Source organism: Siniperca chuatsi, linkage group LG11, assembly GCF_020085105.1.
Source record: "Siniperca chuatsi isolate FFG_IHB_CAS linkage group LG11, ASM2008510v1, whole genome shotgun sequence".
NCBI lineage: Eukaryota > Metazoa > Chordata > Actinopteri > Centrarchiformes > Sinipercidae > Siniperca > Siniperca chuatsi.
In genome coordinates this window covers 6179683-6197553 of record NC_058052.1, presented here as the reverse complement: position 1 = coordinate 6197553, position 17871 = coordinate 6179683, and the positions used below count along the sequence as shown (strand labels likewise).

The window sequence follows — 17871 nt, the reverse complement described above, 5'->3', positions numbered from 1 at the left end:
GTGATTCCTAAAGAAAAAGGGTCAACATTAAAGAAGACCCTCCACCCATTTTACACATCAGTCTGTTAACAGGTGTTGGGGAGTACTGCCGCAAATGCCCCCCAGTTGGGGCTGAAGACTACAAATTTGAAAATGGAAAAAAAAGCAGAATCAACCAAATCTCAGACTGAACTTTTGGCAGTCGAGTTGCATTGTGGGTAATGTAGGCTCCAGATTTTGACAAGGTAAAATGCGTGGAATAAAAAAAAAAGACAGTGGCACTCATTTATCAAACAAACGTACGAGCAGAAAACTGGTCGTATGCCCATTTCAACGCAGAGATTGGCCTTTATCAATCTGAGGCTACGATCAAATATCACGTCAAGTCTCACCTCGTGTACGCAAGTTTTTGAGTCAGTGTGGACTCTCTTGCAGCATAGTAAGTAAGTAATCAACGCCATTAACCGACAAATTGGTATTGGTATTCGAGGACCTGTACTGTTACAATCGAGCGTCGTGGTGGGCCAGCACGTGGAGCAGAGGACGCAGTTGCCTGGTTCTGGGAGGCTCCAGGCCGCTTTGTGGAGCCAAGGGCTGTGATCCACCACTGGTGCCTGGCTCTGATTCACTTGAATCATCTTTAATAAAAAACAAATAAATAAACTGTGTAACTATTTAAATATACCCTACAAAAAAAATCTAGCCTGGGCTATTAAATTCTTACCATTATCGGACACAGGTAATGCATTGGTGTCTCCTCCACCGCTTGTGCCCGACACACCCATTCAGACCCGTCGAGCGCAGCTATTCGCGCCTCAGTCTGGGTCAGTGTCAGGCTGGGGTCCAGCTGGCCTCCTCCCATCTGCGTGCTGCTGCGCCTAAGGGCAGCGACGCGCTTTTTGGTGGCCAGTTCGAGGTCTGACCATTTTTTCTTCACGTAAATGTAAAGAATTTCGACATAAGCATATCATATTATTACTATTTTATATTAGGCTATGGACATCACATATGTATAAATTAAATATTCAAACCTTAGTTGGAGTTCTGCTGTTGACCGCATTTGTGATTTAATTTTTTTTCCATATGACATTCTTCTGTGTCCCTTTTAATGCCACTTTTTAGGCTGCCAGGCTTCCAAACAGAATAACTTTATTTGATTCTACAAGCGACGTAAGGGTCTCAATCTCAAGGTCAGAAAAGTTCCTCCTCTTGGCCGTGTTCCGCTTGTCCATGTCGTAAACTCCAGGGGCGAGGCCTCTAAACCGAGAATATTTAAGGGCATGATATTTAAATGACGGTTGTTTTCAGTCGTCACATTTATCAACGAGCGATTGTGTGAGATACGATCGTTTCATAAATCACACGTATACCTTGTCGTAAGATGATTGCTGCACTCGGATCGTGTTATAGGAGTACAGCGCTAAATCAGTGGAGTACTCTTTAAATAAAACCAAAATCCGGTGAAGAAACAGAAACAGTAGTAGTATCTCTGACATGCATATGTGTTGTAAACGCACACACTGACCTGTTTTGTTTTGATGTTTTTTTTTTTTTTTTGTTTGTTTGTTTTTTTTACTTTCGCAGGCTCTGCTCTCCTCTGAGCCCAAGTCCTCCAGTTGCAGTCTGCTGAAAATGACCATGAGAGAACTGATCGCTTTGGCCATGCCCTCTGCTAACAGGAACACTGACAGCTCCACCGTCCCTCAGGTTTGACCACCCAGTAGCTTTATGCATGAGTCCTATATCTGGTCAGATCTTGACCTGGGAGAGCTGTTTTCTGAACACACTGAAATGGCATCGTAAGGAGTGCTGCTGTGACACATCTGCTCGACTTTTATCCCACTTTAACCTCCGTTAAAGTTTGTTTAACTTGTTCTGTAACCAGGTTAGAAATTTCAAATCAGGTGGGGTTTTCAAGACTGTAGGCCGTCAGTGTACTATTGATCAATTCTGAAAATTTAACAAGCTGCAACACACCCATAATAATGGTGGTGGGTGGCACTCAGGAGACAGTCCAGTTCTAGAAATTACATTAGGAATAGCAACCAAATGGGGCTGTATTTTAGCTGTTGCTAGGAGGTTTGTCTACCAGCAAGTCATCTTTTGAAGGTCCTGCAATATTTCGAAAATCTTTCTGCCTTATCAAATAGTAATAGACCGTACATACTTATTAACCTCTAATTCCACTTTTGCACTTACACTTATTTTAGCTTTTATGCTTATATCCACTTTGTCCTTAATTTATCTTACCTGTATTATAGCGTATTATATTTTGATTTGCTTAGTACTTCTATTCCTGTGTGCACTGACGTGATAGTGAGCAGCTATCATGAAAGAGTTTCCCCTCTGGGATCAATAAAGTATTTCTGAATTTTTTTTTGTGATCGTGTTGATTTTTTTTTTTTTTCATCGTCTTTATCATTGTGTGATTTGTAACATGATGCATTCTTAATGTGATAAATGTTTACCTCACCACAGGTCCATGCTCTGAACATCCTCAGGGCTCTGTACAGGGACACTCGTCTGGGGGAAAACATCATTCCCTTTGTCTCAGATGGAATGCAGGCTGCTATACTGGGCTTCACCTCTCCTGTTTGGGCAGTGAGCTTCGACTCCCATGTTTCCTATTTCTATTTGTCTCTGTTGTTTAAATTTAGACCGATTAACACGCACCCCAACATCAATCCTGTTTTTCCCTCCAACACCTCTCCTGGGAGGTGTTTCTAATATTTGGCCACCCCATTTAAATCAAAGAGGGTAGACGAAATATTCAATAGCAGGACATACTACTGCCTCCAAAATGGCCATAAAATTTAATCAACACCCCTCTTAAACACTTTTAACAAAAACTAAACACTATAACCTTTATGAAGGAGCCTTTACTGCAGACTGTATTTCTAGCTTGGTCTACCCAATACACTGGCACTTTAGTGTACATCTGAGGCAGGGTGTTTCTGCAGAACCTAATAGTGCTGAACAAAGTTACTGCTCTCTAATTTCTCTTCCAGTGATACTGTTCATATCAGCTCTGTTATCACTTTTAATGTCAAACACACTTACCCATACAAACATGCACTCTCTCTCTGTTCTATCCTCCTTTCCTCTGTTTTTTTTTTTTTTTTGTTTCCCAGGTGAGGAACTCCTCCACTCTTCTCTTCAGCACTCTGATCACAAGGATCTTTGGAGTGAAGAAAGGGAAGGACGAGCACTCGAAAAAGAACAGGTCTGCTGCTTCTCTCTCTCTAATACTGCTCCACCAGTTCAAGTTTACTGTCATGTGCATCCTTGCAGAATGAGATGCTGGCGTTTGAATGAGGGAAGTGCAAATCAGTGGTTATGGTCATGTATGTGCAAATAAAGTCCAAATGTTACAATTACTAGTGCAAAAAAGCAACAACAAGCAATTGTGGCCCTAATTTAATACTGTATATTTAATATCTCAAAACAAGGGAATTCAGTCAGTGTGTTGAGGTAATTCCATTTATTTCTAGTGCAGTTTCACTTGTTTCAAAAGTTTATCCTAACTGACTGTCACTACTTGTTTTAAGAACTAAATTATTTTAGACTCTGAGCTAGACTGTCAAGCATATAATGTAATTAATCTATATTTTGTATTTTTTGTAGTACAGTCAGCAAATTTACAAGGAAGCAAAACATTTAGAATAAACATTTAGAGTACCCAAGGTAAAAGAAGCATGTGTATAAACAGTGGTTGTTGTACACCACCGGGGGACACTGTTGTAACACCACTCTGGCTGAAATGAAGGTTTCACTCTACGCAAACCCACTGCTGATTATTGCTTGTGGAGATGCAGGTCTCCGCTGCTGCTGTACCAGCAATAAGGAAAGGACACAGGAGGCAAAGGAAAAAATGGATTTTTCATGTTAAAAAAATAAAATAGAAGCACACAGGTGATGATTTCCTTACAAATTTTCAGGGCAAAAGTGTTGAGATTACCAGAAACTTTTGCAACCAAATGCCACTAACCTACATATCCAAAATGTTCTGTCTGTCATGCCAATAATAATTTTGTTCGAGGTCTGCAAATAAGGAATCTGTTTAGAGGTTTAACTGTCTGAGTTTTCGTTGGAAGGTTATCAGTTGTGAGTCCTGCTGTGCTGTCAAAGATTGTTTGAAAAAGTGTGGTTTGTTTTTGAGGTTTCTGGAAAAGAGTCTTAAATTATAGCAGGCTCCCAATGCCTTGTCAAACAACCATACAAGTATTTGGAAACCTTGATAATGAAAATGATAGCAGACCTGGGTCAAGTGTTTTTTCCACATATATTTTATAATTTGTTGTATCCAACTTAGATGCAGGACAGGTGGAGTTAAGCACTTGGGATTCTGCAACAGGTTCCACAGGATTATGTAATCACAGGAACATATTTGATGGTGTAGCAGGCACATTTTCCCCAGAAATGCATGTCTTATTTGCCAGTATCACAATCACTTTCTTTTCTTTGCACAAAAAACATATAGGTTTGTGTCTAGACACTCAAGAAATGTATTTTCAATATATTGTGATACATTGAAATTCATACATAGTTAGGACGACGTATAGTAAGAAACAACAAACACTTAAAACAACTATCACCCAAATTGTACCCAGCAAGCTCTGTGCCAAGTCGGATATATCAGAGCTTTCAGAAAAATCCGAGCTTCCCAGTCGTAATTACGACTTGCATTAGCCTTGTTATGCTAAGCTAGGCTAACCATGTCCCTGCTCCAGCTCTGTATTTTATGTCAACTAAAATGGTGAACATGGTAAACATAATACCTGCTAAACATCTGCATGTTCACAGTTAGTCCCCAGAGCCCACAGGTGGTCACTTGAGTGGGTCCCCAATAAAATTTGTGTTTTTTGACAAATTGTTGTGTTAAACTCGTGTTTAGGGATGGGTATCATTAGGATTTTATTGATACTACTACTCTTATCAGTTCTTTTTTTTTTTTTTTTACTAAATAATATTTTTTTAATATATATTCTTTAAAAAAAAGAATAAATTCAGAAAAGGATTACCATGTCAACTGCACGCTACAATAGCACTATTGTAAGATAAAAAGAATCTTTTCTAAACTAAAAATATTAAAAGATAAACATGTACAAGCATTGTAAAGTCACACTGGAATACAATAGTTCCATTGCTAATTTTCTTAGGAATCAGCAATGTCTAGGTCATAGCGCTGGTTAGAATCATAGCTAGGCTAGCGTTAGTGTTTAGCAGACGCCTGGAACGGTATAGCCAATCAGAGGCAGAGTAGGGTCGGGTCTACAGTTGACTCTTCTTCCAGTACAGACTGTAGTTCCATCAGCTCATGTGAGGGAATATCTCCACCTGCTGGTGTAGCTAGTAACTGCACCTCACATTGCGGATTCCTTTTTACAGATCTTCTGCGGTACAAATTGGACTAAATTCCACAAATAAATAGGAGGGAAGTCACAAATGTCACATGGCCCACAAGCTGACCGGAAGCAATCTACAAATGTGCAAAACCTGTTTCACATGTAAAAATGGATCCACAAATGCATAAATATCACCTTACAAGTATTTGTTGTGGTGAAACTCTTTACATTTGTAAAATCTATAATATTTTTATGTGAAATTAAAATATGTAAGTTATGCATATTTGCAAATCGCTCTGTATTTTTGTGGATATGACTTTACACAAAACAAGTAAAAAAACAAACAAAAAAAAAACCAAACAAGTTTGTGCATAGTGAAATATTTGTGGATCATGGTACACATTTGTGGATTGTCTTCTGTGGCTGCAGCCTTTTATAAGAGGCTGATAATAATATATAATAATAATTGTTGTTCGCAATGTAGCATTGTCTGGGGAAAAAATAGGGTGCATCCCCTGGGCGCGCATAGTGAGTTTACTGCGTCCTTTCAGATTTGAATGCATCAGAGAAGCAGCACTCGTACCTAGCAACATCATTGCCATTAGCATGGCTGTAGACTTATTCTCGTTAAACCTGTTACCTCACTGCTGTTTGGAAATGCAAATATGCAGAGTGGCCTTGTACACCTTGAAACCATAATGTATAAAACCTTTCTATGATTGATATCTTACTGGGCCCCTGTTAGAACTGATACAGTATTCGGTAGTATTCGGAGCATATTAAAACAGACATGAACAATAATGTGCTTTGTTGGAGTATGATAGTTGTAGTGACGTCTACATTGAGCTCAGAAGTGATTTGTTACCCCACAGATAATCCAGGCTAAAGTTTCACAGGGCTTTGGGCCCTGCTCCAGGAAGCTCTGTCTGGCTCCCTTTACTGTATTTCTATTGGCTGCTTTGCTGAAGGCCTCAGAATACTCCTAACCAAGCCAAGGCTGCTCCTGTTTATCTTGTCTGTTTTGTGTTTTTAGTCTGCTGTCCCTCCCTTTGTATAGCTTTTAGTTATCTCCCCTTCCTCTTGTCTGCTGCTTTCTTTCTTATTATTACTGTGTGGGGTGATTTTTATATGCATGTGGGAGAATTCGTGTGCTGTGATTAATGTCAAATAGAAGAATTACTAAGAAAATTAGCATTGAAACTATTGTATTCTAGTGTGACATGTTTATCTTTGAATATTTTTAGTTTAGAAATCATTATATTTATGTTACAATAGTGCTATTGTAACATGCAGTTGTCATGGCAGTAAATCTCATTGTATTGACCTGAAATTGGTACAGAACTGTGCGTGTATGAGCAAGAAAGCTGCAACTCATTTATAACTTTGGGAGTTTGTCTTTTCCACAGTCAGTTGTATGTCTGGTTTTTGTTATTACCATGATTTTACTGTTGTGATCTCTGGCAGCAGAAAATGCATTGTGACAGCTTGTCCACTCTAATATTTGGCTCTGTGTGTAAGAGCCTCTTGGTCCACTGAAGCTGGAGCATAAACACATTTCCCTCTCACACAAACCAGTTTATTTATGGCAGTGTGTGTATTTGTGTTTTTGGGAAGTTTGAGCTTCTTGCTGTCTGTGGGAATTTCAGCTGTGTATTTTACATAGTTACTTGAATCCAGACATATTGTTTGCTTATGGATCATCGTTCCACTAAGCCCAGACTCAGGCTTCTCCGCTCTGTGACCGTGCATTGATGTTGATCCGATATCGTCGCTGAGATAAATGCAATTGTAAACAAAGCTGACAGAGCAAAGATTGCTCTCTGCATTCCAACCAAAGCCTCCAGCTTTATCACGGGCCTCTGTCAACTCCTCACTTTGCACTACATGTGCTATTGTACATGCAGAAATGTCCATATCAATGTTATTTAGGTGCACTTTAATAAAAATGAGAAAGAGAAAGCTGCACACTCATAACGCCGATACATTTCAACGTTTCGCCAAACAGCCTTCTTCAGCTTTTCCGAATCCTTTCAAAGCGTCAGTCTTTAGAAGTAAATAAATGCATTCCCTCAGTTTTCTTTTTTACTGAGGTGCTTTTGAGCATGGTATGTTTTTTTGTTTTTGTTTTTTTTTTGCTCAACGACATCTCAGCAGGATTGCTTGTAGAACCTATTATCAGTGGTGTGTAAAGTGTCAGATCTTTTACTTAAGCAGAAGTACCAATACAACACAACACTGAAAGAAATACTCCATTAGAAGTAAAGTCCTGCATTCCAAATCCTGCATAAGTAAAAGTACAGACGTATTATCAGAAAAATGTAGTTATACTATCATAAGTACAGAAAAGTTGTGCCTGCAAGTGATATATTATTATGTATTAAGTTATTAGAATGTTAATACTGATGCATCCATGTGTAAGCAGCTTTTTACTGTTGTAGCTGGTCTAGGTGTTACATAGGGTTATATACTGTTCGCTATAGTCCAGTGGTTCCCAACCTAGGGGTCGGGCCCCTCCAAGGTGTTTTTTTAGATGTAATCTTTATTCTTACGATTTAGCTCTAATCATTTTGGAGTAAAAAGCACAATATTTTCCTCTGAAATGTAGTGGAGTAGAAGAATAAAGTAACATAAACTAGAAATACTCCTCAAAATTGCACATAAGTTCTTGAGTATATGCACTTACTTACTTTCCTTCACCGCCTTTTATATAACATTGTGTGTATGCATTCTAAAAAATATTATAATCACCTTGTGTAACAACTAATCTTCCACAGACTTTTTGAGCCATTTGCCTTAAAGGTAATGTAGTCTATATGAATGTGCACACACAGCTGTGAACCAGACATGACCAGGCCTTTTCACTTACACCTCCTCCTCTCTCCTCTCTCCTCCTTTGTGACCCTTACCCCATCTAATCTGCTTCAAAACAACCTCTGACCTTTGTCCTCCAGGCAGCAGAGTCTTGTCAGACTGAGAGACTCTCATTAGAGAGAGCAGAGGAGATAATATAATATAATATACACAGTCCTGTATTTACACATGCATAAAGTGAACATCAAACATTTAGGGCCAGATTTCAGATTTTTATTTTACTTAGATTATTTTTGCACTTGTTTCCTTATGCAGTGAATATGTACACCTATCCCCACACTTCATGTGTGTGTATTTGTCAGGTCACAAGAGGTGAGGAGTGTGTCATATCCTGGTTGAAAGAGGTTTTAAAACCTACACACGACTCACTTTCCTACCATGACAGTGCCTGCTGCTAACTTGAACCAGGTCCTGTGTGTGTGTGTGCGCGTGTGTGTGTGTGCATTAGTCCAAAATCAGTGACAGTCGTGACTGAAGCAGTATGCGATCTCTCCAGTCTTGTGATCATGTGCTTGGCAGACCACACCTCTTCCCTTTAGGAGCTACTTGATTTAGACGTGCAGAGTTAAATAAAAACTTTATTGGCCCTGAGGCTGAATGGCGGTTGCAGCAGCAAGACCGGCAGTGTTAAATATAAAACTTTTCATTTTATTGACAGTTGTGTGTGTGATTGAATACATAAGCACAGACACACGTGACTGTGGCACATGGCGCAGTATATGTGCATACACACAACTTTAAGTGTTTATTTCTAGCCGTAGCAGGGTAAACAAACATAAAGGCTGGATTTGTTTAGGTAGAGAGTATTTGGCACAAGGCCATCTCCTTATCAGAACTTCACAACATTTGATTATAAGCACTCTCTCCATCATTTCCCCTCCTCTGCTTCTTGATGTTTCTTGTTTTGTCACTTTTATGGAGGGAGGCTATTTGGAATATATTAGCATTTAGCTCAAACCACTGCTGTGCCTAAGTACAGCCTCACAGAGGTGCTAGCATGGTAGTGGACTCTTAGTAAAGTTAAGAAAAATTTTATAAGATTCTTTTATAAGCCTTAACACTGCACTACGGAGCCCCCAAAGTTCCAAAACATGATACTTTTTATTTTGTGTGCATAATATTTTAAAAAACATATTGTTTCAGGACTTTGGTGGCTCTGTACTTAAGAAACAGCCAGTTTGAGAATCCTTATTTCTCCGGGTATATGCCAAAGTGCCTTTTATTACTGTTGAAAAATTCATGCTCTTCCTGTCTCTGTCTCTGTCTGTGTCTGTCCCCTCAGGATGACAGGCCGAGAGTTTTTCACTCGTTTTCCGGCTCTCTATCCGTTCCTTCTGAACCAGCTGGAGGAGGCTGCAGCCACAGTGGAAAGGTGAGGTGGTCCTCCTTAATCCACACACACATGCACTCTCCACATTCAGCCCTTGCCATGGCTTTTCACACTTCCTTGATCCCTTTATAGGTTTAGTTTGACTTACATTGAAGCCATACGAGCTTTGTTGTTTTCTTAAGCTGATTAAGCAGTGGTGCTTTGGTTTGGTTTTGTTTCCTGCAGTAACCAGGAGGAAGAAGTGAAGTTAGTGACACTCTTCATCAGTCCTAAAACTAGATTTTTTTTTTTTAAGTGGTAACATGTACTATGAACTCAGCTATTTTCTCAAATGAAGTTGCATTGCCCTAGATAGAGTTCTTGTGTGGGCCTTTTTTTCAAAGTATCACTTGCTGAACTGACAGACTATTTGCTCAAAGCATAACCCTTTACAACCGCATAAAGTAAATGTCTTGTCGAGATTTAGTTTTGTTTTTTGCGATGGGGAGTTGAGTCTTCTAAGGTTCATTGGCCTTATCTTTTTTTTTTTGCTCAGCCCAAACTCCCTTTTTAAAAGCATTTGAGTCGTCTAACAGCTCCCCAGGCAGCCTTATCTTAATATGGATCCAATTAATTGAATGCTTTTTCAGACTGGCTCTTTCACAATTCCCCTCACTCCCTTCGACCCTTGTTAAAACATTTGCAAATTTCCCACGGAACCAGATCTCGGCTTTCCAACTTCCCACATCATCTCAGTGTATTGCGCCACCCAAACAGACCAACCACACCACACTGTAGCAATACACAGCAGGACAGGAGGTAAGGGAGCTGCTGTTAATGATTTTAGAGAGTCTTGTGGAAGTTACAGTACAAGCACATTCCCAAAATAGGTCACAATATACGAAAGATTATAGAAATGAGATTTGGAACTATAAGGTTGTACTTTGGAGTCCATGTATATACATTACGACTATGTAATCTATCGTTCCTCCACAAATGCTCTCCCCTAACAAATTCTGTAAAGAAGAATTATGAATGAAAAACAATGCTGTGTCCAGAGATAGTTATGTGATCAAACATTGCTTCCAACCGTCTGTACTGTATGTCAATTTTTTTTTTTTTTTTGAAGTGCACAAATCCCCAAAAGTGCACACAGAGCACAAGACGAACAAAAGGAGATAGGCAGTGTGTTTTGAGCTCTGTGCTTTTCCTCAGGCAGCAGTCTTTGCTGTAGCATGTAAAGAAGGCAAGCTTGAAAAGTGTTGCCTATCTGCATGTTATGTTAGAGCCTGGATGGGCTTTGGACTTGTGATTTTAAAACAAAGTCTGGATGCAGTCCTTGAGTATCAATGATTCATTCTTCAATACATCTTGTCTTTTGGTGCCAGTTTTCATAGTATTTTTTTAGTCTAAAAAAAACAACACAGAATTGTCTTTGTATGCACTCTATTTCCACTCCGTTTATTGATTTTTCAACATATACCTGCCCTCACCCCTTCCACCTCTGGACCAAGAGATACCATATACAAACAATACAATACAGACACAATACTCACAAAAAATAGACGAGAGAGAGAGAAAATGAAACAACAAATTGCATCATACTGTGTGATATGCTTATGCGTATACCCATACATACATACATGTAGCTGTGCATACCTATATAAATGTACACGTGATATAATATGACACAATTTACAGCACCTGCAATTGGCTAAGAATATGCTGGATCAATGTCTGTTATTCAACCACATCTTGGATCTCAGGGCACAAGTTCTTTTTCAGTATCTTTTGTGATTTCCATGTGTGGATGGATTCTAACCTGGAAGCGGTTTACTGAAGTAACGCTGAAATGCTCATACTTGGTCTTGACCTTTAAACCAGACTAAAATAGTCACTAGAAATGATTATTCTCCTCATTCTTTGTTTGTTTTAGTGAAAAAACGTGCCCTGTCCGTTTTGATATTTTCTTCCAGTACCAGATCGGAATCATCTTTTTCCTCTTGTATTATTAGCTGTTACTTTGGACAGAAGCAGAATTCATGTTGTCTTTGTTTTGGATTTCACCTTTGGGATTTATTTTTGGTGTTGTCTCCTTTACCTTGACTCACAAACTCCATTCTGTGGCGGGGAAGGACACTCCTCCAGTCGCATTGTGTGTACTTGTATATGCACCCGGTGTTTAATGGACTGTACTTGTATTTGGCCACTTTTTAAATACACCAGATTTGATGGATATGCTGGAGCCCTTATCATACAGCTAAGGAGACTTTTTAGTAAGAAAATTATTCACACCTTTCAAATTCCAAATGTTATTATCTCAGTGTAGCAAACGTAACCAGTTTTATCTCTCAAGCTGTTTCAGGTCATTACCCACATTTTAAACTGCTCTGCAGTGATTTGTTGCAGTACATACTGTCTTATCTGCCACTGCCTTCACTTCCAAAGAAAACAGTTTTCATATCATAGTCCAAGTACTAACAAAACACCTGATTTATTTGTCTGAGAGCTAACTAAAGCTTTAGTTTACTGTAGAGCTTCTTTTGTGTTTTTGCTACTGTGTCCCTTTCACTCTTTCTAAATGAAGAATAAAAATACTTCAGGTGTTCAGTTTCCACTCTCTTTAAAAGATGTAAAACAAAAATAACCCTTTCATCAAACAGCCGAGTGCTGGAGATGATTGAGGAGTTTGGGGAGAGAGGGCAGACATTCTTGTCTCAACATGGAATTTGCGAGTGCCATTAAATGCTACAGAGTCTCTGTTTCATCCTGTCAAGTGTTTCTGCCTCCAGCTGTATCCCAACAGGGCCTAATATGTTTGCAATTCCCCTCTATCTGCCCCCATCCTCTCTCTCTGACATCATATCCTGTCTCGTTGTGCTTTACTAAACTGTGACACTAAACACATTAGACCAGTTACTAATTGGGCTGCTATTACATTTCCCGTTTTGTCGATCTATGGCAGTCCCAGGGGGTGGGTGGGTGTGTGGGTGTGTGTGTGTGTGTTGTTGTTTAATGAAGTAATGAAAAGCACAAGTTGTTTTCGCAGGGGTCTGTTGTTCTGTCTCTGTTCTATAAGATCGTCATGACTAATGACAGGGCCCAAACGAAATATTGCTCTCCTCCTGACACACACACACACACACACACACACACACACACACACTCATAAAAGCAGACCTTACATTCTTAGATACCTACACAAAGCTCAACTGCAGGCACTCTCTACATTGTAAAAACTGTTTTCCCGACAATATTCCCAAAGATGATATTTTCACCTCACGCACGGCTAAACACTGCTAAAGTTTGAATGGTTTTATTAACTCTCTCTCTCTCTCTCTCTCTCTCTCTCTCTCTCTCTCTCTCTCTCTCTCTCTCTCTCTCTCTCTCTCTCTCTCTCTCTCTCTCTCTCTCTCTCTCTCAAAACCTAACACGGCAGCGGCGGATGGCCGCCCACCATTGAGTCTGGTTCTGCTCGAGGTTTCTGCCTCTTAAAGGAAGTTTTTCCTTGCCACTGTTGCCAAATGCTTGCTCACGGTGGGATTTGTTGGGTCTCTGTAATTAATATTATAAAGAGTACGGTCTAGACCTGCTCTATAGGAAAAGCACAATGAGATAACTTCTGGGAAATTGATTTCTGCTTTATTCATCCCTCAAAGATCTGCAATAAAACTGCTCTAAAGGCAAAGCATGACCCTTCTCCATATTAGATACCTTGTATTCAAACATTTTCCTTACTTTGTTGCTTGCGTTCTTGTCTGTTTCTCCATTGTCCTCCCTACTTCCTTCACTGCAAGTGTGTCAGAGTGAAACTGTGAAACCGCTGGCAGAGAAAGACAGTTTCCATTCTGACTCAGTTGGCAGTGATGAGATTTGGATACAGGAGAAGAGGGAGGTGAAAAGCTCAGCTCAAGGACACATGAGGAGATGACTGTATTGGAGCGTGGGTGGTTTTAGAAATGCATTGTGTATTAAGGAGTTGGAGGAATTTAGGCCTGTCATATTTTGGTTTGGAATTTTGATTATATGTGGTTTTCATGTGTCAGCCATATTGCTGTTTGATCCCAATTCCAAAAATGGACAACGCACTAGCATTGCAACCAAACTATTTATTTCACTTTCACTGCTATAGCTACAGCATATCAACAAAGATAACAAAATAAAGGAATATTCTGACATTATGGGAAATACACTCACTTTCTTGCTGAGAGTTAGATGAGAAGATCAATACCACTTTCATGTCTGTACACTAACTATGAAGCTAGAGCTCGCAGGCGATTAGCTTAGTGAAAAGACTGCAACTGTGACTAGTTACATCGCAGAACTCCAAGTAAAACCACAACTTGTCATTTTTTCATTTGTGAATGAAATAAAACAAACAAAATATAACATGTTAATTAATGAGCTGTAGAGGTGCTGGTAGGTGGACTTCTGTTTAACTGGACAGAGCCAGCCTAGCTGTTCCTTCTGCTTCCAGTTTTTATGCTAAGCTAAGCACCTTACTGGCTCTATGTTCATATTTAGCATACAGACGTGAGTGTGGTATCGATATTCTTATAACTATATTCTTTAACTCTCAGCAAGAAAGCTAATAAACGTAATTCCCAAAATGTAAAACTATTCCTATAATGCAAATCTATAAAAAAAGATATGCTATAAAATGTATAATAGTCATTGAGCTAATCAGAACTCCTCAAGCAGGTCACATTCTTGGCAAAAGCCTTATTGATTTTAGTCATACATTTAAAAAAAAATATCATTGTCTCAGACCCGTTTAAAGGAAGATGACATTCAAGACAGCCATTTCTCATTTTACATACATCTCTTCCCAGTTGTTTACAACAAAATGCTTTAATCAAAGTCATATACAATAGCTCGACTACCTACATTTACAACACAGTTGTCATTGATCTAAAGGCTGCTCTGTTCATTACGCGCTACTGTCACCTGCATATTTCAGGTGAAATCAGTGTTGCATTGTTAAAATCTGATTGGCTGTTTGTGTGTGTGTTCAGCGACAGTGGTCAGGTGAAGCTTCACCCCAGTCTGTTCTTGCTGCTGCTGGTGCTCAGTCGACTCTACCCTTCTCCCATGGATGGATCTTCTTCACCTCTGGGACTCGCTCCTTTCATGCCCTTCATCATTCGGTGGGTGTCAGTGCCACACACACACACCCAAGCATACACATATTCATATACATTATGGACAGTCTTCATACAGTGTACATACATGTACAATACAATGGATACACTTTTTTTAGTTTTATTGCCTTAAAGGGACAGTTCACCCCAAAATCAAAAATACATACCTACAACCTTGTGAGCAGTTTCATGTAGGAACTATTTTCTTTCCACAGATAGTTCCTACATGAGTACGTGAGTAACTGGGTCTTAAATTCTGGAAGGAGACATTGCTGTTGAGTTTTTCAAATGTATTTTTTTGGCGCTTTGAGCATCACGAGCCAAGTGCCGTGTAGTCTCATTATATCCAAAAAATGCAGACATTTCTACGGCTGATATCTCTAAAGCTCAGCAACTCACACCAAAACAATCTAGATGGATAAATGGCACTACAGGTAAGAGGGAAAATATGTATTTTTGATTTTGGAAAAACTGTCCCTTTAAGGTCTTTAAGTCCATTTAATCACATTATTTTCACTTTCATGTGGAAATGGTAAAATCAAAGTGGAATCATTCCTAATAATGTATTAAGAATAGATAACATTGATATAGTGTATATCTACTAAATGGACCTTGTGTTGAATGAGTACCCTATGATATCCATTGTTTACAGCATATTTTACTGTATAATATATAAAAATGGTAGATAGACATATACAAATATACTGCACACACAAGCTTGTCAGAATATATCAGAATCAGAAATACTTTATATCCAGACATAGTTAACTTAAAAACACACACACACACTACCTAGCTTAAGAGCTTCTATATTATCTGTATGGCTGTCTGTCATCACAATTAGTGTTATTTCTCTGCTTTTCTTATGATGTTTGCTTAAGAACAAGTTTGTATGACGTTCTTTTTATGTCCTTGAGCAAGAATTTCAATTCATAACTGCTCCAAGAGTCCCAGCAGAGCTGCTCACTGACCAGCTATACAAAATGCACTATGTGAATGGGTGTAATGCTCTCCCTATCAGCAGCTCCCTCCCTTGTGTCATCAATGAGAATGTGTTACCAGTCTGCTCGTATGCTTATAATAAAAGGAAACGTTAGCATGGGGAATGTTCTATCAAATCCAAGAAGGTCACACACCTGCTCTCTCAGCCATGATAAACCTCTCAAACAACGTTTCTCTGAACCAGAACTCATTCTAAGTATAGAACAATCGCCAAGACAAAACACCTGCAGTCTAAACATTGACGTGTGTGCGTGCGTGTGTGTGGTCTTTTTGTTTTGTTTGCACAGGTGCTTGAGCATCTTTTATATGAACTTGTCTCGCATCATTTCTTTGCTGTGTTATTTACGTTACACTCCCCAAAATCCCGTTGATGTATCACCACTCAGGAAAACGACTTAAAATAAGAAACTTTATGTCTCTGTGTCTGATTTTGTGTTTCTGCACATTTAAGCCAAAACACCTGTCTAGTCTGATTTCAATCAATCATTCAAGTTTATTTGCCACATGTTAGTGTCTCCAGTGGGTTTCTGCGTTGTTGCTTGTACTGTCTTGTGTGGCAGTGGTTCATTAGTTTGTGACTGGTTTTATCTGAACTCAACTTACTGTTTACTGGGGAGTTAACCTTACAGGCTAATGGGAAGCTGTGGTTACAGCCTTCATTTTTTACATTCCTGAGATGGAGAAAGCTACAAATATTATTGGTACGTGTTCATCTACTGCACCTGCAAACAGAACTGAAGACTCTTACACATATGTATTAGTGTTACTGTTCTTTTGAGGACCCTTGTAAGTCAGAGTTGTGTGTGTGTGTGTGTTTGGGAGGAGATTTTGGGGGGTTAGGTGAAGACCTTGAGCTTGGAATGCTCTGCTGACGGTTTAGATAACAGCACTTGAGTGTCGGTATTTGTTCATCCCTGTGTCTGTTACTGTATGTGCGTTGATAGTTGGTAAATGTTGGTAGTACATGTGTGATATATCAATATAGTATTGTAATGTGCTTTGTGAGTAGATATTGTTTGGGGATATGGTTGTTGTTGATGATATACCTGATATGTTTGTCTGCTGCTCCATTACAGCTGACTGAACTTAGCATCTACTGGATTGTTTTGCAGATTTTCATGATCGGACCAGCGGATGAATTCTAATAACTTTGGTGACCGTCTGACTTTTTCTCTAGTGCCACCATGAGGTTGACATGTGTGGTCTCAATACCCCACCCCCAGATGAATTTTAATCGCTTTGGTGACCCCTCAACTTTAAAGGCTTCACGAATGAGGCTTCAGCAGTCTGAGTTAGACAAATCAAGTGGGTCTTTTTAGTCCAAAATTCCTTCTTAGTGTAACTTTTCAAGATATCAACTTGAATTAACAAACTCAGTCTGCTGAATCCTCATATTAGCTTCAGATTAACTTTGATATATATTTTTGCACAGCACGAGGACTGTAGATTTTGTCCCCCATCACTTACATTGAAAGGGATCTTTTAATGGCCAGCATGAGCAGGTAGGATGATTACAGCAAGCAAAGTGTTCAGGTTAAAATGAGCACCTGACAGATTTAACAACATCCGGTCAAAATTTAAATTTGTCCAGTACTTTGGTTTATGATCAACTGTAATTTGTGTTTATTGCTAATTAGCAAATGTTAGCTAACACACTAAATTGAGATGGTGAACATTGCTAAACATTCTACCTGGTATACGTCAGCAAGTTAGCATTGTAGATGTTAGCATTTAGCTTAAAGCACTGTTAGCTGCTAGCATGGCTGCAGGTTCTTAGTCTTGTTGAGGCTTATATTTCAGGCACGCTACACTAAAAATATGCATAATCATCTTACCACATTTGCACATGTGGTTCATGAAGAAAGTCTGCACAAGGGAGTGAGAGGTGATTGTTACAGTTTTGAGGACTTCAGAGCACAGGCACCATGTAACTTGACTAAACTGTGCACTCCTCTAATCTAAATGTATTTATCCTTAGAGTTGCTGAATGGGTACAACTGTTGTTACTAAGTACAGCATTCAATCGCTGTTATTTAAGAGACACTTCTGTTTTTCATTTAATCTCTTCAGATTGCCTACTACATTAAAATTTAGCTGGCAAATCTTCTGTCTCTTAAAACAGATGGGAGTGCCCTATTTCATGATTCAGGCCGATCAGGTGTGTTTGTACATACTAATAATGTAGTTCAAGCTTAATGAAATAACTAAGGAATTAATCTTGAAT

General features: G+C 39.2%; 1 protein-coding gene across 9 annotated transcripts in view; it reads left to right on the top strand.

Moving 5' to 3' along the window:
• thada (THADA armadillo repeat containing) overlaps positions 1 to 17871 on the top strand; it is a 103594-nt gene that overhangs the window by 29291 nt on the left and 56432 nt on the right. For 7 of the 9 annotated variants that reach the window (XM_044214723.1, XM_044214719.1, XM_044214720.1 and 4 more), the window contains 5 exons: positions 1564 to 1686; positions 2458 to 2580; positions 3111 to 3202; positions 9478 to 9567; positions 14520 to 14651. In XM_044214723.1, coding sequence (XP_044070658.1) covers positions 1564 to 1686; positions 2458 to 2580; positions 3111 to 3202; positions 9478 to 9567; positions 14520 to 14651 — 560 coding nt within the window. The remainder of the gene's footprint in view (positions 1 to 1563; positions 1687 to 2457; positions 2581 to 3110; positions 3203 to 9477; positions 9568 to 14519; positions 14652 to 17871) is intronic. The other 2 variants (XM_044214724.1, XM_044214725.1) reach the window with 2 other exon arrangements.